Below are 24,202 nucleotides of genomic sequence, written 5' to 3' on the forward strand. Positions count from 1 at the left end.
AATCCCAGAAGGTGTCCAATGCCCTTACCTGTTTTTCTTTTCTGCCTAGTAGAGGTTGGTGTAGGAGCCGGTGCAGGAGCTGATGTAGGAGCCGGTGCAGGAGCCAGTAAAGGAATCAGTGTAGAGAATGGTGCAGGGAGTGGATCAGGAACCGGTGGAGGGAGCGGTGTAACAGGACGCTCATACATGGCTGTGTTTATGCCCGAAATAACTGCTTCAATTGTTTCATCCAGAAGAGAGGGCATGAGGTACGCTGGCACGTTCTGCGTGGGGGATTGGAAGTTATATGATACAGGTATTTAAAGGTCAGCAACAAGTTAGTCATAAAAGCATTCAATGAAAAAAAAATAAAAAAAGGATTTGAGATTCAAATGAGAAGCACTTTTGCCACCAAGCTGCCAGTTAAGCAATTATGTCACCTTTCTCACCTATTGACTACAATATTACAGACAACACGGGCTCAGATTTAAACAGGGGCAATTTAGGTTAAATATAAGAAAGAAATTCTTTACTCTGAGAGTAGTAAGGCACTGGAACCGCCCAAGGAGGTTGTGAATGCTCCATCCCTGGCAGCGTTCAAGGCCAGGTTGAACAGAGCCTTGAGCAATCTGGTCTAGCGGGAGGTGTCACTGCCCATGGAAGGGGAGCTGAAACTAGATGATCTTAAGGTCCTCTCCAACCTGAATCATTCTAGGATACTGTGACTGTTTTCTAGAATGAATTTTCTACAATTTTCCTTAAGTCAGATCCTACTCTTCCTTTCAAAAGTTGTAGAGTTTCACATGTTTCTACCAAATTCAATAGCAGCATGAATAAAGAACCAATCAACACTACTAGTCACATGAAGGTTATTTACAGGCTCTGCTTCCACACTAAATCATCATGTGCTCCTCTGCAATTTAAAGCCTTTTATATTTATGCAAGTGATGAGTAGAGTGCTTTGGCTAAAGACAGAGGGCACAGCAGGCTGGAGATCCCAAAGTTTGAAACTGCTTGTAGTATACTAGTTACCTAAAGGACTGTAATTATCCCTGCCAAAAGAAACATCCAGAAACAGCTGCAGAAATTTTCAGTGAAATCAAGTAGTAAAGGATTTGAGGGACCTTGGGTAATTGGGATAATTTCTTGCATATATTCTCTGGAGCCTATTAATGTGGTTGAACTCACACTGTGACACCACTGAGGACACTAACATCTGGGCTTTTTCTCTTCAGTAACAGGCTGATTTTCACAAACACAGAAACCTTAAAAACACTGACATTTTTTTCTTCAGTTTGGCTAGTGATGGTCAACAGGTTCTACTGCTACGGGAAAGGGGGCAGGACAACAAACAAGCCAATGCACAGAAGTCAAATAAACATGCCCTGTCTCCACAAAAGCAAACATGTTAAAAGAACCCAGAAGTGGTGCACAAACTGTGCATAACAGCCACTGGGAATAAAAATACAATTTTGCTCACACCCGAGGTGATAAAAATGCAGATTAAGAGGAAGCTACTGCAGATTTTAAAATAAAGAGTTCTGGTCATGTGCTGCACTCAACTTGCACATGTTCTACATTTCAGTTTAAAAGAACTCTGCAACTACTATCTGTTGTGCTTTGCACAACACAGACAGCTGAGCTACTTACGAGGGGACTCATTTCAAGGTTCTTCCAGAATACCTGAATTTGCTGGGCCGTTGTTATCCGGTTTCTGTTCACTGTTGCCCTAACTCGTTCACTCTGCCGAGTTCTAGCGATAGCTCGGGTTCGGGCCTGGGGGCGTAGCCTGCTCGTGGTAGGAGTAACATCAGCCATGATGGCAGCAACCTCGTCATCACTGACATGATCTGTGTCTTGAAAGAAAAGATGCCATGTCACTTGTCTTTCAAGAATCAAGCAGTATTCCTTTTCTTAAACCAGTCACCTCCAAAGGCAGCCATTATCCTCTCAAAGGGAAACGAGCACAGACACCGCTGCTTAAGACTGTTGCAGAGAGAGAAAGACAATTTTCTAGGTGACAGAAATTGCTGCTACTTTGGCAATCTGAGGTGAGGATACTAACAAAGTCTTTCCAATGTAATACAATGCAGTTGGACTAAGGTGCTGGGGTTGCCTCATGAAGGTTAAAGAATGCATACGCTTCACAGATTGTAACCGCAAATGAAAATTTCAATAAACAAGATCCTCTTATCAGTCAAGAGTTCAAGTCAACTTTTGAACCTAAACAGAGAATACCTATCAAAACAATTATTTAAAACAGATAAACCCACAGGTTAAACACGTCTTCAAAACAGTACATGCTTCAACTCATCTAACTTGGGACAAAAATATTTACTTTGACCGGATATCACAAAACCCTTACCTGCAGCAGCACTGACACCCACGGGGGCACAGGCTGGACAGAACCATTCATCTACAGGAATTTCACTCAGAGGTGGATTAAGGCATTCCATGTGATACCTCAAGGGGGGGAAAAAAACAACACAAAAGTAAAATAAAAATCAGAGAATGTGCTCCTTTCCAAGGGAAGAGAGCCTTTTACTTCTATCCACACACTGCATAAGGCAGCCATATTTTCTGAAGTTTGAAACTATGGTCTACCCATCTGCTTCTACCAACCTCCAGAGAAACGATGCTACCGTTAGTTATATAAATATCTTCAATTCTGGGTGATATTTTGATCAATAAAGCTCAGAAAAGTGAGCATATTTCCCCTCGCTGTTTGGTGTATCGCTTGCCATTTGAACCCAAGCTGCAAGAAACGTGCAGAGACAAAACTGACGGTGACAAAGAGAAAGGAGACATGTATTAAGGTGCTGGGGAGACAGAAAATCAGGAAACAACATCAGCTCCTGCAAACCAACATAGCATTAACCTCACTGGTACCTATGAACATTTTATTTTGCATGACTAGACACAGGTCAAGTGCAAAGCCTTGTTACATTGAATAAATGCACTGTATCACACATACACCTGGCATAATGAAGACAACTGGTGATAAGGACGTCTGTGTAACTGCACAAGCCAGGTTGTAGAGCTTTAGTCAGACACTGGCTTCATACAGCTGCTTGCAGGACTGAAGACTAACCACACTGACTTCCAAACACCACCTGAGATATGTGCTTGTCCTTATCACACCTCAAAGGGAAAGAAGATGGTATGATGCTCCCTGAGGCAGGCCTTTTGCAGTGTTTTCTACCCAAAAAGCTAAGCAGCTAGACTAACAGTCTCACCAACCACTTACAGAGAAGCTACCTACGAAAGCCTCTCAACATTACCTGACTTCAGTGCTGTAACTTGTTTTCAGCAATCAAAGCCTAGCCAAAGCATTATGTATTAGTAGCACAGAAGTTTTAAAACAACTCATGTTCCTGCTAAAAAGAATTAAAACAGATTCTTCAAGTCAATGAGATGAAAACCAAGTGCTCAGACCAAGTTCCCAAGGCAAGGAACACAGAGACCACAGCCTTAAGTAAGAGTTTCAGCTTCAAATTAGCCATCTTTTCTGTGACCAACTTTTTTTTTTCTAAAAAAGGAAACCCTACTGTTATTTCTGATGTAGTACAGTATTTAACGCCGATATAAGGAAAAAACAGTAAAGCTCTCCATTTCACATGCCAAAATCCACTGTCTGATAATATATCCCAGTGCTGGCCACAGAGTAAAGAAAGGGAAGGAACATCCATCTGACACTCTAATACAATCTTACAGCAATACAAAAGAAAAACCCACACAGAGACTACAGCTGTTAACCTACTTTCCAACCAGCACCCCAACTTCAGATTGTCTTCCAAACCTGTTCCCAACCGTGTTGTGACAAAATTGAGTTTATGTTATACTAAAATAGATTGTCAATATAAAAAATGGAGTATCATGTTCTTCTCACACAAAGATATGCAGATTAGGTTTTATACTCTTTCAGAGACTTGAAATGAGGTTGAAAAATTATGTTTGCAAAGATCATTACTTTAAAATTAGGGTAGTAAAGTATTTTCCTTCTCTGGGCAAAGAAAGTTTATTCTCCAACTGCCAGCTACCAGAAATTACATCATTTCTCCACAGTAGTGTTTTGACAAGGAATATTGTTAGATTCAGGCCAAAGTCATAATAAAGATGCTTGCAGAAACAACTTAATCATGTACTTTTCAAATGACCTCTGGGAGTTCTGACGTTACATTATGGCCCACTTGACAAGCAAGGACTTTCAGCCCTGAAACTCTGGACACTGGAGAACCTATTGCAACAGCTATCTAGAGTTCTGTGCACAGCAAAGGAACCCCATCACACAGAAAATCATCCTAACAAAACTCAGTGCCAGATCTTATGGAAGGATAAGGTGATACTTGTTTGTTGGTTGTTTTGTTCAGTTTTGGTTTTTTTTTTTGGTTGGTTTAAAAAAAAAAAAAAAAACAAACTAAAAAAACCAACACTCGAAGTAAACTGATTTTACTCACACTCATTCCCTCAGGTTCATTTACTTGTGCTCGTGAACTCAACCATTTGGAAGCACAAAAACTGTGTAACTAAGTGGTCTGGCCAGGATTATTTGTGGCGGCAAGTGACACTGGCTATCAAATCCTCAAAACGTCTCTTGGGCTCTGTGACTGGCAATGAAGTCCAATGGATTTCAAACTTTTCCTGTACCTTTAAGTTATGAACGGATGCTTCCAGGAAGGAACAGGGAAACTACTGTATCTGAAGCAATAGCCTGGGTTGAAATAAGGCTTATGAATGTCCAGAAAGACATGACTTCAGATAAGACCTATGAAACACTGGTTTTGGTTAAGTATTTTAAATTCAATGTTCTCATGACATGCCTAACAATATTTAGCATTCCTGATTTTGCCTCTTCTCCCAAAGGTGAAGCAGAGTATATGGACTCTAAGGAATACAAGGACAGAACTAGACTTACCAAATGTCTAGTTAGTTTGATACAAGTATTTTTTTAAAATTACTCTGGGTTCCTTGCAAGCAAGTATCTTTCTTTGTTCAATGGGTAATTTTTGACATCATGAAACTGACAATGCTGCAATCGTGATTAAACAGTATAAGACCTTGATATTCTAGCAGAAGACTGTAGGCCTGAAGTTGCATTCAAGTATCTTGATGCTTCTACTTAAATATTTATTTTACTTATCAAGGAGGGGAAAAAAACATGTTTGTCAGAGACAGAAGGAAGCAAGAGTAAAGATGTCATTTAATAACTATGGCTATAAACAAAAGACCTCAAAATTTCATGACACTGTGAATCTTAAGCACTTCTACTGCACAGTGCTAGAGCCCAATCAGCTGGAATGAATCATGCACCCTTTCAAAAAGGCATAAAGGATACATGTTTTTACCCTCCAGGCACCCAGATTTTTGTGTTCATCCATGCAACATCTTCATCACTTGAAGGTATGGTCACCTGTTTCAGTGGCCTGATGTGTGCAGGACTCTCCTCCACACATATGCTGCTAGACGACCAGAAAAGGATCCATCATATCATGAGGATGTTTGCACTATAAGCATATGGATACAAGTCAGGCCACATGAAGAGCTTCGAGAAACCAGCAAGGGACAGCCTACATCCCAGACAGTACCTGTAGACCAAACACCAGCCAGCCCTGCAGTGCCATCTGCAATCATGCAGGTGCTACATTCGTTTCAACTTTTCTTACCCTGCATCACAGCCATCACACAGCAGCAGGCGATCTTCGCGGTCACTTCTGCCACACACCTCACAGAAGGTTGGGTCATCCTCTCCATAATTACCCTGAATAACTGTGTTCTCAACAGGAATCTAAATAAAAGAGGGATTCACATTTTATGCAGAATGTACAACTTTTTAAATAGTCACATTATTGGTACCTGCAGCAAAATCTAAAAGTGAATGAACCAAAATGGCTGGTACGTACTTGAACTTTCATTTAGTTCATTCAGTCTACGTAGGACACAATCAAATGCTTGAAAACATCTATCTGAACTTGTTTACTGTCAGACACCAACTGCATTTCAAGAACAGGCAAAAAACAAAGTTCCTGATATCAAAAGTAGCCAAACTAAAAACAAGACGAAAGACAGCAAGCTTAGCTTTTTTCCTCTTTAAACGTATGATTTAAATATTAATTTGCACCTCTGTTAAAACACAATAATAAACCACCACTTCATGAAAACAGAGCAAAAAGCTCATAAATGTCCCTTGAAAACCAACATGTTTCTGATACTAAGAGCATTAACGACCCTGCAATATTCATTTGTGAGAGACTATTAGCACACTCAACCTGTGCCTTTAAGAGCTCTCCTATTGCCTTCTGTCTCTTTCCCCTTACAAGCCCAAATGATACACAGTATAGCTGGCAGCAAGACATAAGAAAAAGATCATGCATAACCTTAATTATTCCTATTCATATTACAGCAGCACTTGCAGTATAGAGGGCATTTTCCCCAGAGACAGGATTATCAACGTGTAACAGCTTAGAGTCAAATGTCCATTATGCAAAAGAGGCAGCTATGAGAACCACCCTTTCTGTCATCAGACATGATGCCACACTTCAATCCACAAGCAGCACTGCAGGAAACGTGTTTAGGGAAGAAGAAAAATTGTAACAGCTCCTTAAAAGGCAATCTCAAAATAGGAAAGAAATAAAATACATCCAGGTAGCAAATATCAGATAAACATGCTAGAAATTTAAACCTTTAAATAGATATTTCATAGCAACTGACTTTGTTGTTTGCTACAGCAGAAAGCTTACCTTTTTTAAGATTTCACCACCAAAATGTGCCCGAATGTTAATGTTCATAAAGAGGATTCGATCCACTGGACAGGAGTTTGCATTCTAGAAAGATTAAAAAAACCAAATCCCTATACAGTTAATAAGCACATCTCTTGATTCAATTTTTAAAAGGACATCTTCAATTATTAATGCAATAAACATTAATGTAGTACTCATTTTAACAGCTACTGGGCTTGACATTTTAAGTACTTAAATCCAACTTATCTGTTTTACAATCAACCCATTGCATCAGAGAAAACATGCATTTTCAGAAAAGCATTTATAATACCAAAGTCATTTAATTATTATTCAATTGCCAGAGTAACACTGAAGTTCTTCTAGATATTGCCTAGAAATACTGCTCATGTAATTAGGGCATTTTCTTTCTTTTGGACAAATGAGCAAGTGGGAATGGCTTACAAATATACTCATTAACAGTGACTTTTTTGTTTATTTAGGTAATTAATTTCCACTGGTACTGGTGTGTGCACAGGAAATTTTGTTGTAAATCTCACACTGGTTTATGATTACAGGAATTACACAGTTAGGTTGCAAGGAACTATAGGTGACAACTGAATTCAGAGCAAACTGCTGATTTAGTATTCTATTACGTCTTTCCTATGTTTAAATATTCACTGTCGCAACAGACCCCCCCCAATCCAAGAGTCAAACCAAAGAATTCAACAAGAGATACACAGAGAAATACACAGAAAAAAAGTATTACTTATGTTTTAACTTGAAAAAATAATTTTACTTGGCCTAGAAACACACTTGCTTATGACATTACAGCTTTCAGAAAAGCCAACAGATCAGTATGGGTACAAAACTGATCCACACTTCACAAACATGAAACCTGCCAAACGGAGCAGTAACCCAAGTCTGTGTAAAGAAGTTTAAGAAAGCAAATATAAATATTACAGTGTTTTGTTCTCATTACAGCAAAACAGCATGATCAAAGGGGAAAGAGAAGAGCACGCTGGAAGGCCACAGGACGTCAGGGACAAAACAGCTCACCTTAGACCACTCCACAATACAGTCCAAGCAGAAGTAATGGGAACAGCTCTCAGGAGTCCCAACAACCTGATCCCTAAACGTGTTGAGGCAAATGGGGCAGTGTTCACCATCCTCATCAGAAGAAACGCTTGCTCCATTTATGCGTGGCTCTGCTTTCAGAGCATCGGTTGTTCCCTCCGCACTGGCTGCAGTTTCTTCCTCCTCTTCCTCTTCATCATCATCATCATCCTCAACTTCACAATCTTAAAAAGTTAGAGATGAGAAACAGCTCTCGTTGCTGCAGGGCTTCAGCAGCGAGGGCAGAGGGGGTAGGCAGGTACCAGTTCACAGAAAATTCCAAGTAAGCTTATTTTATAGGGCTACAAAGACAAAGCACAGCTTCCCAAGTTTGAGGCAATAATGTTTGTTGTTTTCTTTTTTCCTAAATACCTTCACTAAAAAGCAATGGATTACTCTGGTGGAAAATAAAGCCTGATAACATGACTAGTCTTGCAAGAGATTAGAAGGACATAGAAGGACAGACGGCAGAAAAACAGGAGAGTAGGATATGTCAGGCTACCACTAAACACTAAAAAAATAAAAGTAATAAAGTTATCATATATGCAATTTTTGGTTGTTTTGTTTTTTTTTTTAAATGCACTCCACAGGAGAAGCAGCAGCAATACACTCATCTGCAGAAAAACAGATTTGAGATTTCACCAGTAAATCAAGAGATCTGGGGGCCTAGGTGGAGACTGCTTAAAGAAACCTGGGTTTGAATACAGTTAATTTTAAGCACTCAGCATACATTGCCGAAAGGTGTTCATACTTTCAGTGCAAAATACAGATATGTCTGTTAGTCGTTCCCTAAAACCCATGAATTTATTCGACATTTTCAAGAAACAGTGAAGTTACCTAAAAACAAACAAACAAACTTTCTTTTTTGAGGGGTGCAGATTTTATCTTTTTTGTCTTTTGTCTTCTCCTGTTTGGACATAGCAGAAAATACTCTAAATGAAGGATTAATAAAGCTTTTTGGCACCTGGCATCCAGTTTTTAGTCTGTGTTCAAATCAGTATAACTAGGAACTTGGAAAACTGTGCTCTTGCCTTCCCATCAAGCTTTAAGACGTGATAAAAAACTATTTTTGTCTATTCAAATAATAATTTGAGTGCAGCAGTCCCAGAAGTATATCATCTAGAAAGTACATTTTCAGTAAAACTAACAAATCCAGGTAACATCTACACCCCTTTTTCAAAAAAAACTTAGTCAAGTCTTCTTCCGCCCTCCCTAGGCTTAAAGCAAAACCAGTTTATTTCCAAAACTCCCCATCATAACATTCACTTTAAAGCCCCATGCCAAAGCAAACAAACCTGCTTTTCATAAGTGAAAAAACAGCATCAGCCATTGCTGCAATTCTGGCTTCTTTTTTTTTTTCTACTCCTGCTGGGACAGAGTTCACGCCTACTGACTATAACTACATCGCTTTGGCTAGAAGATAGTCTTCAAATAGAAAAATGCTTTAAGAATTTAGAAACTGGGGAATATTACTTGTTTACTACTGCAGGCTTTAAGCATCAGCCTGACACAGCAGCATCTGCAGATTTATATTTAATGGTTAATTTTTGGAGGAAAAGTTTTCCTACCACTCCTCCTCCAGTTATTAAAAACAAAAGGCTGTTAATGTGCATTAACAGACCCACCTTCTAGTTCTTCATCTTCACTTTCTTCCTTGTCCTCCTCGCCTCCCTCTTCCTCAGGGTCATCTTCTTCACTTCCAGTATCATCTTCTGAATCATCGCTATTTCCACCATTGCTTTCTTAAAAAGAAAAGAGAAGAAGAGAGGAAATACCTATTTGATGCAGACAGACAGACAGAACAGTGAAGGTCACACCAGAACTCCTGCTCAGGATTTTATATATGAAGTGAAACCCCAATTTTCTGACTAGTATCAAGGCTGACTGTTCTGAAGAACTCAAGGGAAGCATGCCAACAGTTTGAGATACAGAATTTAGGAAGCAAATCAAAACAATTCTCAAGGAAAAATAAATAAATGGTCACTAATATATCTTTATTTCTCTTTGGAGCTTAAGCCAAATAGGTTCTCCAACCTAAAACTAGAAATGTGCACATGTAGAGAGGCTGCATTTACCTGTTTCACTGAGGAGTGCAAGACTCTGTCTTTTGCTCTTGCCCAGTGCAGCATTCTTGTTTATCAGTTCATCCTGGCTGTCATCATCCATGGCAGGACATTGGAAACTGGCTCTCTGCAAGAAGGCAGACTTCAGTGAGGCAGTGCATCACCTACACAAGCAGAGCAGGCATCAGCCCAGCAAAGAGCACCCAATGCATCTGCAGAGACGTGAATGGTAGAGGGGACACTGCTCTACAGCAAAGGCTCCTCACACCACTGATCAGTTTTCCCAGTTTCAAGTTGCTACCAGTAAGCATTTATCATTACATGAAGTTTCACACCCCTACTGAGATAGAAGAAGCCACCTGCTTATGAAATTCAGGTACAAGATTCAACTTTATCTTGGGCTCCTGGAATAGAATAGAAATAGGAATAGAAAACCTGCAAACACCAAAACCATCTATCCTGTGGACTACCAACAAAACACAGAACTAAGAGGGATCAGAGGCCCTAACAAGATGACAACATGTGTGTCAAATCAAAATACTGACTTACCCTATTGAAAAGAAACAAAAAGAACTATGTTCAGCTCAGGGGCCCCCACCATAAGGAGGACTTGGACCTGTTGGTTCATGTCCAGAGGAGGCCAAAAAAATGATTTGGGGGCTGAAGCACCACTTCTATGGAGACAGGCTGAAAAAGCTGGGGTTGTACAGCCTGGAGAATTCTCCAGGAAGACCACAGAGCAGCCTTACAGTACCTAAAGGGGCTGACAAGAAAGCTGGAGAAGGACTTGTGACATGGGCCTGCAGGAAAAGGACAAGGGGGAATGGTTTTAAACTGACAGAGGGTAGACTTAGATTAGGAAGGAGTTCTTCCCTGTGAGGGTGGTGAGACACTGGCACAGGTTGCCCAGAGAAACTGTGGCTGCCCCATCCCTGGCAGTGTTCAAGGCCAGACTGGATGAGGCTTTGAGCAACCTGGTCTAGTGGAAGGTGTCCCTGCCCATGGCAGGGGGGTTGGAACTGGATGATTTTTAAGGTCCCTTCCAACCCAAAACATTCTATGATTCTATGAAAGATTACATATTTTAGATCTTTTTTTTTAAAAGGGCCTTTTCACAGCTGTCATGAAACAGAGAAGTCTCAGATCTCACAACCATCATCCCACAGAACGGAAAAGACTTGATTTGGTGCATATTAATGCAATCACATTAATTGCTGTGCATTAGCAGACTGGCAATAAAACTGACAAATACTGAGAGATGCTTCATGATCTAAATTCATGATGACAATTAAACCAGAGCTTTTAATACATAACACTACAAAGTGTTCAAACAGACAGATCCCTGCAAGCTTCTATAAGCAAGTAATGGAAAAAATATAACTAGCTGACACTTATAAAGTTAGATATCAGATCTCAATACAAGAAAAAAACAACCCTGGATTCTCCAACAAGCACAGCACAGAAGTTTCAATCAGGTGTTCTTCTCGCTCAACATTACACATCTTGCATATTAAGAGAACTTTGGAACAAAATCTTATGTTTTATTCAAGTGCTCTTGATCTGTATCTTTACTTGCATACTCCCTTTTTGAGCCACGTAGCACAGCTCTACTTAAGAGCCTTAAAAATGCAGACTTCGCTACACCAGACTGAACTGCAAATGGAGTCTTTGATGCTCAGAGAAAAAAAAAAATAAAAAGCTAAAAAGAAAAAAAAAGATCTAACTTCAACACAAAAAACTTCCTGGTAAAGATTTCTTGTAACTTCAGGAAAAATCTTGCCTAAGAGGCTTAAACTTTTAGCTGAATTTGTGACTGTTAATACGAGTGTGCTTAAAAACAGTTTATGCTGGCTGAAAACACGCAGACTCATCAAAAGCCAGGGACTCCATGATGTAACTTAATAAATAAATTTAAAAAATTGACAGAAACATTGTGAATTTTTCAAGTTTCAGTAATGCATACATATGAATTATTCAAACTCGATTATGTAACACCCTCTGAAAAGCTAAGCTAGCCACAGCAGCGCAAAACTCATGAATCCCAGCTGCAACACCACCACAAGGGCAGTCTGTCAGCACCAGTTCCACAGCAGGGCAGCAGCAGGCATGTTTGCTATGTGCTATGTGTGAATTTACACTGTGTATTTGGATTTTATGCAGAACCTCTGCCTGTACCACTTTCTCATTGGCCTGCTGTGGAATCAGAGAGGGATCCTGCTGACCCATCACTGCCTGAGCCATGGAGGACAACACAGACCAACCCAAAGCCACTGTGGTAAAACCGTGGATGAGCCTTCACTTCACCACCACAATGACCTTCATTTCCCAGCTCCCTAGGTCTCCTTAAAGCAAAGCAATCAGCACAGTGAGTGAAGGACCTTTTTATTTTTAAAAGTGATTCCCACAAACTACAGTTCTGACCAACATACGCTTAACTGCCAAACAGCATGCATTTCTTCACTGCTGTGGAATAAAAAAACAACTACCCACGTTATTTTTGCCCTGCTGCCCCATGGAAAGATATCCTTTAAGCACAGAGACAAACAAATCAGCACTTGTGACTTGACAATCTAAGCTGACATATTTATGCTGCAAATGTAAGCTTGTACCTTGCTCGGAGGCAAAACTCTGAGTTAAGGAAAATACTGGTATTGCAGTAAGCAATCAAGTCTTCAAATCTTGTCAGTAAAGAAAAAGTCTGGTTTGTGGATAGTTGGGAACAGACAAAGAGAAACCAAGAGAGATGAAGTAAATTTGAGATTTTAAGAACATCACAGATCTTATGTTACAAATAACCTTTTCCAAACTGGACAGCTGCTCTAAAGAAAAAAAAAAAAAGAAGAAGGAAACCCAAGACTATACACCTAAAATGAGAGCTTGTTCTCCTATTTTTGAAGGACTATAAGCAGTACTTCCAAGTGTTGTTTTCTGTGTTTTTTTTTTCTTATGGAGAGACATTTCAGACAAATTACCACTATGAAACACATTCATGATATACTTCAGAGAGCTCACCCACCTGTACAAAAGCCCAGCTTTTGTTCCAGCACTTACGCATCAGAATTCTTCCAACCCCCACAAAGCTGGGACCAGGAGATACAAAATACATAGGAGGCATTTTATTATTATTATTTAAACCAAGAAGTTTGGTTAAGGAGGAGACTGTAGTCATTCCTCTGAGGCAAAACTTAACTATGCACTTATGTAACACAAAAGCCTAGACTGCTAAAAAGCAGCCGGTTATCCCTGAAGGCCATTTGACAGAGGCAATTATAGCTGCTTTCAGTTTGGGGGGTACCAAGGAACTGCCTTCACTGCTGTACCCAACACCTTGCTGCTTGGTCACTTGGAAAATCCAAAGTGTGCAGTACTCTGCATGAAGCCCTTCACCAGCAGAGGCTCTCACATCCACTGGTCCTCTCACCTAAGAGGTTCCCACTTTGAAGACCCTATTCAGGGTAATTTAGGATGCACTCACAGCAGGCAGCTCGCAAACACAGATGCAGGATAACTTGGCCAGAGATCCCTTGTCTTTGGGCTCAATACCACTAACGCAAGACATCACCACTTACAGCAAAATATATTTCAATTCCCTGGGCAGGTGTATCATTTACAAGCATGTAGTGTGCACACAGAACATCCAGTGTTTGAATTACAGGTTGCACACTACATCTGCTAAAGACAGATACTGTACTCCTCCTTAACATCCTCGTTTTCAGATCCTCATTTAGAAGAGCCTCACAATATCTTAATCAAACATTAAACTGCAAAAACACAGCTGATGCACCAGCGCTTTCCCCCGGCTCTACGTTCCCTTCACAAAGGCACAACCTCTCTCAGGCCTGTGGCATGTGCACTGAGCAGTGTGTGCCTCCTGCAGCATGGGCTCTGCAGCCATATACATCATAAGCTTGGGCTTTGCTATTAAGACAGATTACATTTTTACATCAAGCTGTCTTAAGCCATTTTAATTGTACAATCCAACAGCAATTACAAATACCTTCTTCAAGCTGTATTAGCAACAGGGTTTTCTGTTGGCTTTAAGAACAAAGAAGATTGTTTACTGAAGTGCTTGTTTGATAAATGCTTGTTCTGGAGGAAACATTCAGTTTTTGAACTACAAACCTTTTACCACAAATCAGTATTTTAACATACTTTGAGTATGTTCCAGCTAGAAGGTAAGTGCAGGTTTCTAACCATAAGAGGAGCCATGGCCTGCAAAACACACTCAAGTTCTGTGTCACTCTGACACGAAGCCGACGGAGCCGCCTACAACACTGAGCGATTCTTCCAGTCACGTGTACCTTCCTTTCTAGCACCAACTCCTTGCCTCCATTTCCAACTTCTTACAGTAGTGTCTAGTTTTTAGAAATGGAAGAGCTGCTAGACAAGACATTTACTTTAATCTGCTTTGGTAACGTTTAGGATTATACACAGGCAAAGAAGCAAGCCAGATGGACTTTCTCCCAGAGTAGTTTTGAACGCTGATCTAATGTGCAGTTACTGAGCAGTCGTGTTACAAAGAGCAGCTATAACTAAATTTAAATCTACTAAATGTTCAGACACCTGAGCTTTCAGTTCTTGTTAACACATCTGCTTTATTTGTTGGTTTGGCCCCTCTGGAAAACCACTGTCACACATCAGAAAGCATCTGGCTTTGTTTCCAACTTCATAGGCTACACTGAAAGAATGTTGTAAAAATCACAGCTGTACCTGGCTGGAAAACATCTGGATATGGTGTGACTAGTATCTGCCACCACCACATTCCAAAGGCAAGAGGAACTAAGCAGGGAAAGTATTCAGACTAACAAGTCTCTTACCAATTAGAGCCATACAGTGCCAACCTCTCATGTGCAGGGAGCTTTCAAAAAGCCCTTTAAATCTAAATTTAGAGCTGACTTTCCCCTGTTTAAGTCACAAAATGATTATCTCTTAAAAACCACTATTAGAATTGCTCATGCAACAATTTAAATAAGGGATGTACCTAAGAACCTAGCAGATAAGGCACAGAAAATTAATCCTGGGGTAGGTAAGTAAGCACCTATCTTTCCCCCATCCTGGTCCTGCCCTAAAATTTAGCCACCCTAAATTCCAAGATCGAAACTGTCCATCAAAGCTCCCCCCAGGAGCTGATATGCGCTTCCCACTCTTCAGGCATGTACATATGTTTGTAATGCAAACAAAGCACAGGCTTTGCAAAGGCACTTTTGAAGTGCAGCATTTTACCCAGAGGAGCAGCTGGATGTTTCGTACCTCTGTATTCAAAGCAGCAGCCAAGATGTACACAGTTCCCAGCCTGCAACTCCCTGAAGCCACTGGCTCAATTTCCAGCTGGGAATCAAACACTTTCCAAAGCTGCACATCCTCCTCTTTCTTAGCAGGCTTTTTTTCTTACAGAGAGTCACCCTTACTGGCGAGTTCTTTTTCAGCATCAGTCTTTCGCACCATTCCCACCTTTAACTACAGCTTTCCCTGCTGTTTATGGGCTGTGGGAAAAGGCAAAACAAAACACTGGACTTTTACGTGCTGGGGTGGGTTTTTTTTTGTGCATTCGCATTAACAAAAGGTCTCAAGACCTACTGACCTTCAAGAAAGGAAATACAGAGCAAACACCTCTGCAACACATCAGCAATGCATCTATGTTACAACCAGCAGGAAGAACAGCAACCAAGCCTACAAAAAGTCCTACACTTAACTGTTACTGAACAAGGGGCACACAATGAGGGGCACCGGTTACACAGCTTTAAAATCTGTCAGTAAGCACAGATCCCTCTAGGCTACACCTTTAAGCCCAAACACGCTTTGCAGTAAGTTAATCTGTAAAAAAAACGCTCGCACATAAAGCCTTATTTCTGCTTTTTAGCCAGGGACGCACTGACTTCCTTGTAGAGGGCTGAAATAGCTTACAACTTTTTCAAACACACTCACACGTGCAGCACAAACAACGGGAAGGAAAGCGAGAGAGATGCCAGAAACACTCGGCTGTATGCAGTAGGTCTTCGCAGCATTAGATAAAGCTGCTGCGCGGCACCGGATCGCTCCCCAGCACGGAGCCGCCGTCGCGCAGGCCCTCCCCGCGCAGATGGATGCCGCCGCTTGCTCGACCGCTTCCCACCCCTTGGGACAGTTTCCGGGATAAAGGCGGCTGCGGACAGAGCGGAAGCAGCCGCGCGGAACGCCGCGGCAGCCCCCCCGCAGCGGACCCGCTCAGCCGCATCTTCCGCCGGCCGCCAGCGGCTGCTCAGAGTAAATCGCTACGCAAGTACCTCTATAGGGACTGAATTAAACACATATAAACAGCTGCTGTCCCCTCAGCAGCTGGCAGCACCCCGCGGCGGAGGACGGCGGCTCGCGCAACTGCGGCCCACGGCGAGGCCCGTCCTGGCCCCGCCGCCCTCCCCCCGGCCCAGGCCAGCCCCAGAGCTACCGCCCCGTGCCCGGGCACTCACACGAGGAGAAGGCTCCAACGCTCACGTTACCGGGCCGGCCAGGGCCAGGACGCGTCACCACCGTGAGCTGCACCGCAGGAACACACCGCCCCCCCACCTCGGAAGTGTTGCGGGAACGCATCCGGGCCACGGCGGTGCCGCCGCCTGCAGGAGCGGGACTGAACCACTGCTTGCGGGAGGGGGAGAGGGAAAGGAGTGAAGCGACAGGGTGAACCATTCGAGGGAAGGGGGGAGCGGAACGGCCGCGGGACTGAACCATAGGAGCGGAGGTGCACCGGGCTATACCACCGCACCGCCCTGAGGGGAAGGAGCTGAGTCCCCGTGGACAGCACTGGGCAGCGGGGCTGCGGAGCTGGACTGCCCTACAGGAGTCGGGCGGACAGGGGCACCCCCCCGCCATCCCCGGGGTGCTCGCTGTCCCTTTGGTCGGTGTCCCCAGGCTTGCGGTGTTGAGGCTGTGAGGCCGGGCCCCGGTGCTGCCTTCCCTTGCCGCACTCTGACAGCCAGACCTGAGCATCGGGGTCGGGGCTACGGTCCCCAGAGAAGCCGTAGGGAAGGCCGGTGGAGCGCACTTTGCCACCGCGGCAGGCTGCGCCCGAGACACGCTGTTCTCGGAGGAGGAAGGCGTGTGGTCCGTGCGGGCGCGCATCAGCCTTAAGTACCTCTGTCAGGCGATGCAGATCGCGGCTGTTCTTTTTTTTCCCCTCTTAAGTACGCGTGGCTGATCCCAGCCCAAATGTTCCCGTTCTGCTGGGTGATCGCACGCACGTACCGGAGGAAAGGTTGTTCCCCCTCTCGCAGTGTCCCACCAGCCGTGGTGTTCTGCCCAAGACCCGGGTCTCCGCCGGGCGGGGAGCGCAGCTCTGTCTGCTCGGACGTGACCCAGCGCTAACGCGCACGTACTCGCAGACACTCGGGCCATTGTCAGGAATCAGATGGGGGCCAGGGTTGAAAGCAAGGGCCTTTTCGTGACCGCACAGAGCGGAGCAACCCCTGCTCCGGCCGTGCTGCTGTCTGCCCGCTCAGGGCTTCGGGAGTGGGGCGAGGCGGGGTTGAGGGTGAGCATCCTGCTGAAGCCGTTGCCACTGAACACAGACCGCCTTAGGTTTGAGAAGACGAGACCTGCGCTGTCAGGGGGGCAGCTTTTTAATTGCACGGTAATGGTCACAGCGGTTGCTGGGCCTCGGGGGCATGTTTCCCCTTTTGGCTTCCTCCCCGAGCCCGCGGGCTCAATCCCCGCTGCACGACGGCACAGGCGATGAAGGCCGGGGGCTGCCGGGCGGTCCGCGGCGCTTCCCGCAGTCAGCGGGAGCGGTTCACTGTCACCGCTCACAGCGGACAGTTGGGAACAAACGGAAGAGCCGGAGGGCTGGAATAAGTGGGGGCTCTCCCCAGGGAAGCACCGGCCGTGTCAGCAGGAAATTTCATCCCGGAGATTAAGCGCTGAGCCACGAGCTCGTTCGGAGCTGTCGGGGGAGCAGGGGCAAAGCACCCCAGCCCGGAGCCTCTCCAGGGCAATGGCAGGCCCCCTCCTCCAAGCCCTGCGGGTTCTTGCTGTTCGCTGGAACACACAACAGCCCATCTCACCCTTCGCTCGCGCAGCAGGCGAGCGGTTCGCCCGCCACAGCCGCGCCGGCCGTGCTCGGCTGGACCCCAGCCAGTCCCGCTCCGCGCTGGACGGTTTAATACGGAGCGCAGGGAGGTCCGAGCAACGTGCCGACAGCCAGCTGTGCAAGCACCGCTGCGAAACACACTCCTTCCCTGTCTGCTCGCAGCAGGGGGAGGAAGGATTTAACGTATTTATTTATTTACTTTAAAACCAAACATGAAATGTCAGGCACCGCCTGGAAGAAGAGATGGCAGCCCACGGCACGCGTGTCCCACGGAGCAGCCCGGCAAGGAGGTGTCCGGGCAGCACCCAGCCACGTTGCTCCACACAAAATACCTGGTTTTAAACAAAGTGACAATTTCCACGGTCATGCCTCACTTACGGTGTTGGTTCAGGGGCCTGTGTGCTCCGTGGCCGATTTTGCTCCAATCTGAGCGCCAGCCCTGTACTGGGGAAGACGTTAAAATACGTGACTTTTTCCCCTACGGCTGCTGGGTGAAAACAAAAAAGTCCCACACAACACGCGCACGAAATGACAACAGAGGCTGTCATTGTGCGGACTGTCACGCAGGAGAGGGGCTGTCCCCATCCCCCTTGCCCACCGGCAGCGGGAGAGCAGAGCCACGGATGGCTGGTACACGCTCCAGCAAAACATATAGGGAAATCCTTTGAGGTCGGTAATCACCGCCGGCTGTCGGGGAGCCCGCACTAGGTTTTGCTTCCAAGTCTTGCACCACACCTTGCAGGAAGAGCACCAGGTAGCAGAACGCCCGTCAGAGCCGCGACGGTTTCCTCAAGGGATGCAGAACCAGTGCCTTCTGCTAGACAGCGTGTGTTACCAGTTCAGCAGGGATGTGGTGTCTGGCCCGTTTGGTCAGCAGCCACTTTTGTACCCAAAGTGTCCCTTCTCTTGAACACCAGCAGTGTGAATGAAGTGGGGGGGTCCCCAAACACACTCTAGTTTCTGGTCTGTTTGGGGAAGGTGTGTGTCTTTGGGCAGACGGGAGCCAGCCAAACACCCGACTCTCGCGTGTGTGCAGCAAGGCTCTTCACCTCCGCAGGACAGTGCTACGTCCATCCAGCACTACCTTTGGCGCTGAGAAAACCCTCGCTGGGGCACCCCAACATTGTCAGCGTTTCAACCGTTTGGCTGACAGCTTGTAGGTTGATGACCAAGAGTGAGTTCTCACAAAAAAGTGTTGTCTTTTTTTTTTTTTTTTTTGGGGGGGGGGGGGGGGGGGGGGGGGAAGACGCTACTGGAAGAAGACGCCCGAGCCATCCGGTCCCTGACCCCAGGATTCAGTGGGGGCTTCAGACTGCGGGACCCCTGGAGCAGCACTCTGCGGCCAGGTTTTCCAACCTAGAGAGGAACAACGGGAACAACTATGTAACAAATGAATGCAACGAGGTGAAATTCACCACCACGACGTGCAGAGCGGCAGCAGGGGGGACACGGCCGCAGAACACCCCCCCCTCCCCGCGTACGTGCGCCCCGACACTGCCCTGATGGCACGGCCCCGGCGGACCGTACCATGGGCCGGGCTGCGGCGGGGGCGGGAAAGGGACTGAGGAGAAGTAGGGAGAGAAGTGGGGGTGCAACCGGGCTCCGTGTAGCGGGGAAGGGTCTCCCCGCGGGAGGCGGCCGGGTAAAAGGGGTGCCGCCAGCGGCCGCCGGCATTAGGCTTAGCGGCGAGGGCGGGGAGGGGGTCGGCGGGGCGGGGTGAGCGGGAGGCGGGCGGCGGATTCAACAGGTACAAATGGTTCCTCCCCGCAGCTGCGACGTGCAGAAGCGAACGCGCCGCGCCCGCCGCTGTCACTGACGGGGGGGGGGGCGGAGGAGGCCGCTGCCGCCGGGCGGTGACGGAGTCGCCATTGGGCCCTGCGGCGCGGAGGCGGGGCCGGCGGGCTGGCGGGCGGCTTCGCTATTGGCAGACGAGGCGCGGTGGGAGGGGCGAGGGGCCGCGGCGCGCGGCGTGGGCCGGGCCGGGCCGGGCCGGGCCAGAGCGAGAAGTTGCCGGCGGAGGGGGGAGCGCGGAGCGCAGGTGAGCGGCGGCCGGGCGGGAGAAGGCGCTTCTGCCCCGGGGTGGTACGGGGGGGCCTGTCCTGGGGGTGCGTGCGACGAGCTGCAACCCTCCGTGCCGGGATGCGCCACGGAGCCCGGGCACGGCGCGACCCCCCTCCGCTCCCGACCCATCCTTCGCGCTGTCTCCTGTGCTGCTTGCGGGCTCTGCCGCTCCCCGTCATTCTCCAGGAGCAGGTGAGCCACTGACTAACGCACATTGTGCTCTCGGCGACTCCACTGTGCGTGTGACAGCGGCTAACCTGCTCCTCGGACACCGCTGTGCGGCCGCCTCACCTCCACGGACCCATGCCGCGACGCCTGCGTCCCCTCCGTGCCACCCAAGTGAGGGGCTTCGGCGTGAGAAGGAGTCGTCGTCGTCCTTCCCCCCCCCCCCGTGAAACGCCACTGTCCTGCCTCCAGCAGCTTCCCATCCTTGGCGCGGCAGACCCCTGACATGCAGAGACAGCGCCTTGCAGTTAGCCACACGGCGTGATGGAGTGTGAAAAGATTTAAGGTTTCATGCAGCCGGGCTCGGTGTGTCCAGCGCCAACGGAGATGAGTGGAACGGGCCGTGGCAGCGTGCGGGTGCTAGAAGCCCGTGGTAAAGTTGCGCCGGAGGGATGCTGTGCCCTCCTCTCTCCTTCCCTGCTCTTCTCCAAAGTCAGTAAGTGCTAGTGGACTCCGTACCAAGTTAAAGAGGTGCTTCATCCCAGCCAGTGACGTCTTGATACACCAGTCAGTGACTAACTGAAGTGCTATTGCCAAGGGTGTGTTAACAGAAGAAACTGCCTGGTATTGCCCCGGATGAGTCACCTTTAAAGAGAGACTGTCTAGTCTGTTAAATGAACAACAGAAATGAGCTTCACTTTGCTTTTCTGTGGCCGTTTTGTTTCTCATTCAGCCCCCCACCCTTGCACCCAGCTTTCCTCTCCTTGCGCCAGGGCTCTATTGGGTCCCCAGCCTTTGGCTGGGTTCTGGCAGAGCTGCCTTGCACCATCACACCGTGATGTCACGCAGGGGACTCTGACTTCATGGACCTGAGGAGCAGGAAGGCAAGCCAGGCAGGGACTCCTCCAACCGCCCAGAGTGGCTGTCACTAGAAACGGAGGAAGTGACGAAGCAAATTGCTTCTTCTACAAAGTTCTCTCTTGCAGTTTTAGACTGGTGAAGAAGCTGGGTAGTTGAAACTTACCTTTTTTAAAGCGCAGAGCAGCTTTACCAGCAGCTTAAACTCATAATAACCAGCCAGGATTCACCACAGCCTGCTGAGGTTTCCTGAAAGGGCTCAGGTCTTCTCCTTGTTGCTCACATGTAGCCCTGGACTTGTTGTAAAGGCTTGATCTGGAAGAGTCAACAGTGCTCTGGTCAGTAAGTAGTTAATTCCTCAGAAGGCAGAGCAACGTCCTCTGCCCTGATAGAGACTGTCATGGAGCAATTTTGCCTGTCCCCATCTCTCCTGCATGCACTTGTTTGTTGTGTCTCCCTTTGGGTCCTGGATGAGCATCTGCTCTTCTGGAAGAAAAAATCAGCTCCCTCTGTGCCCCACGCAGACTGGGTGAGTCCACCGTGCTCAAACAGGGTGAAAAGAGAGGAACACCATCTGAATTCACCAAAGCTGCTTTCTCACTTTTTCAGAAGCCAGATGGGCCTTTTTTGACTGGGGGGTCAGATAAGTTCACAGCTTCCACAGCCGCAGGCGGCTTTCCTCCTCCCTAGCTACACTTACAGTATCTCCCCTCTGCTAGTGCCGAGTAGACAGGAGCACAGCATAGCCACGTGGAGAGCAGGGAGAGGGAAACCTGGTGCAAGATACACCTGTGTATGAGCATGTCTGTGAGCACAAACTGAAGCCCGGTGGTCCCCTACCACCCCATTTTACTGAGATGTGTAACTGTGCATGTAACAAATCTGCATCTGAAAATTAAGGTGCTTTGTTTCTTTTTGAAGAAATATCCCTGTGTCTGGGACTGTGCTGCCCAATGACTAACTGCTGGAAATGCCACTGGCAGAAGCAACTCTGTGGGTTGCCTAGCAAGGCTTGTCCCAGTTCCCATGAGCAGCACTGTGGTATGAATTTCCCACTACCTATGGAACCATCCTGCTCAGTTCCAGTAAGCGAAGGCAAGGGGTTGAATTGAAGTTTGGTTTTGCTTTTATTTTGTGTCTCTCTCCAGTAAGTGGTGGTAAGTATACAGTTTAATTCCTGGTTTTAGCATCCTTGTGGCAAGATTCAAAACTAAGCTGCTGTGCTGACACCTGAAGTCTTCAATAAATAGTGCAAAACCAGCGTTTGAGTGCTTATTACTGTATTACTGGGTGCTAGACCAGGTGAAGAGGAAAGCTGTACCTTCTCAGTGATACATCTGATGTGCATTGCATGCCCCGTGCCTCCTTTTACCTCTGCAGCCAGTGAAGGTGGCTTGAAAAGGAGAGCAGAAGGGGTGCTACCTGGTTGTCTCTCAAGCAGAAAGCCCAGCACCAGGGCTAAGATACCCTTAACTTCATGGTTTTTGGTAGCTAACAAGCAGATTGGTAAGGACATGCTTAGCCTGGCAACAAGAATAGTCGTTGCTAAAAGCTCTTGCTCAGAACTGATGCTGTAAGATTTCTGGGGAGAGGCAGGAGTGTACTTTGCAGGAGGGGAAGATGCTTGACTGTCAGGCCCATTACACTGAAGGAACTTCTCTGTTCTCACATATTTTGTTCTCTTATTTCAGCTCTTTGCAGAGGGAAGTGAGCAGGCTTAATGCTTCAAGCATTGTGCTAGGAAGGGCCTACCCTGTTCTGTCTGTAACGTGTGCCAGTAGCAGGTCAGTGGTGAGCCTCACTGAAGGAGTAAGCTGGCCTGTGAGGAATAGAAGGAGTACATGAATTGTTTAAGAGGGAGTCAGTCAATTAGATGCAAGCATGGACTTACATAATACATCCTAAAAAAAAAAAAAAGGAATAAAATTTCTGCTGGCAGAAGGTTCCATTGGGAGACAAACTTGCTCATCCATAAACAAGGAAATTTCCCAGCTTCCTCTAGTGCTTTATGTTTTTTTAAATCTTTTTTGTTTTTTTTTGTTTGTTTGTTTTTTTCTCAGGGCAAGGTAGAATGCACTCAGTCTTTACCCTGAGACAGGGAAAGGAAAAACATCATAGGGAGAGCAGACATTGCTCCCTGCACAAACACACATGCCAGTTCAAGGAGTTTCTCTTCTCCCTCTGCAGTGAACTACCCTCATAGGAACTGTGTGCCCAGGAGCAAGCAGCAGAGCATCTGTACACAGCTTGGGGAGCAAAACCAACAGGCATTTTCTCCTCCAGTCATTCACACCTTTCCTTATGTAACTGGTGCTGAAGCGTGTACTTTAGAAGCTGCTTGCCAAGTCCAGGGGCTGGGAGGCAGCACGAATGCTTGCTTCTAGCACTCTAGGTGAGATTTAAGGGGGGGAAAAACCTAAACTCAGACACTGAGGAACTTGTACGAACCCATGACTGCAAACTGGGTGTCTTTCAGATGTACGCAGCTGTGCTGCCCTTGAGGAACTGTACTGGTCTGGGGCAGCACCATCTGCGGATGATGCCTGACCCAAAGAGCTGGCACAGCCCAGGGTAGATGGGTGAGGAGCTGGGAGCCATTTTATTTGCTTATGCAATATAAAAAAAAATATATAGTAATTGTGTAGCACAGAAAGGAGAAGAGGCCCAGGGGGCTGGGTGGCCGAACTGCTCTCCTCAGTGGTGCCTTGGCCTGAGAGGCTGCAGAGCTAATTGAAAATAAAAACTCAAAAGGATGCTGGGGCTGTTCACCAGTGAAAAAACAGGTATGTCCTTTGCATTGTGATTGCTGGGTGCCACTGGAGGTGGTGGTGAGAAGCATTCGAGGAGGGAGAAGCCCTGAAGCCCATTCCTGCCTGCCATAGGGAAAGAAGAAGTTGGTCCACAGCTCCTGAGGGACATGGGGACATGGCTGTCCTCCATTCACCCAAGCACAGCATCCTCGAGGCACCTGGTATGCTTGGATCCCTGCCTCAGCCACAAGCAGCTGGTTGTTCCCTCTCCAGTACACATCGTGTGCTGGGCTTTTGGTTTGTGTTTTTGTTTTTAAGGGAAAAAACAATAATTCATTTGCTTTGTTTTAATCTCATAACAATGAGTAATTCCTTCCTAGCACTCTGTAGTGGCCTAGAAAAGGACAGCATCATCTCCACTGTAGCAAGAAGGCTTCT

General features: G+C 46.5%; 1 protein-coding gene across 1 annotated transcript in view; it reads right to left on the reverse strand.

Moving 5' to 3' along the window:
* PHRF1 (PHD and ring finger domains 1) overlaps positions 1 to 16,438 on the reverse strand; it is a 29,275-nt gene extending 12,837 nt beyond the window's left edge. The window contains 10 exon segments of the mRNA XM_057412730.1: positions 29 to 263; positions 1,663 to 1,835; positions 2,345 to 2,442; positions 5,643 to 5,764; positions 6,717 to 6,800; positions 7,752 to 7,979; positions 9,426 to 9,550; positions 9,884 to 9,998; positions 16,318 to 16,353; positions 16,355 to 16,438. Coding sequence (XP_057268713.1) covers positions 29 to 263; positions 1,663 to 1,835; positions 2,345 to 2,442; positions 5,643 to 5,764; positions 6,717 to 6,800; positions 7,752 to 7,979; positions 9,426 to 9,550; positions 9,884 to 9,998; positions 16,318 to 16,353; positions 16,355 to 16,438 — 1,300 coding nt within the window.
* Between the last annotated feature and the right edge of the window lie 7,764 nt (positions 16,439 to 24,202).

Source organism: Pezoporus wallicus, unplaced genomic scaffold (assembly GCF_028554395.1).
Source record: "Pezoporus wallicus isolate ANWC-B61680 ecotype Strahan unplaced genomic scaffold, APGP_CSIRO_Pwel_v1 scaffold_6885, whole genome shotgun sequence".
NCBI lineage: Eukaryota > Metazoa > Chordata > Aves > Psittaciformes > Psittacidae > Pezoporus > Pezoporus wallicus.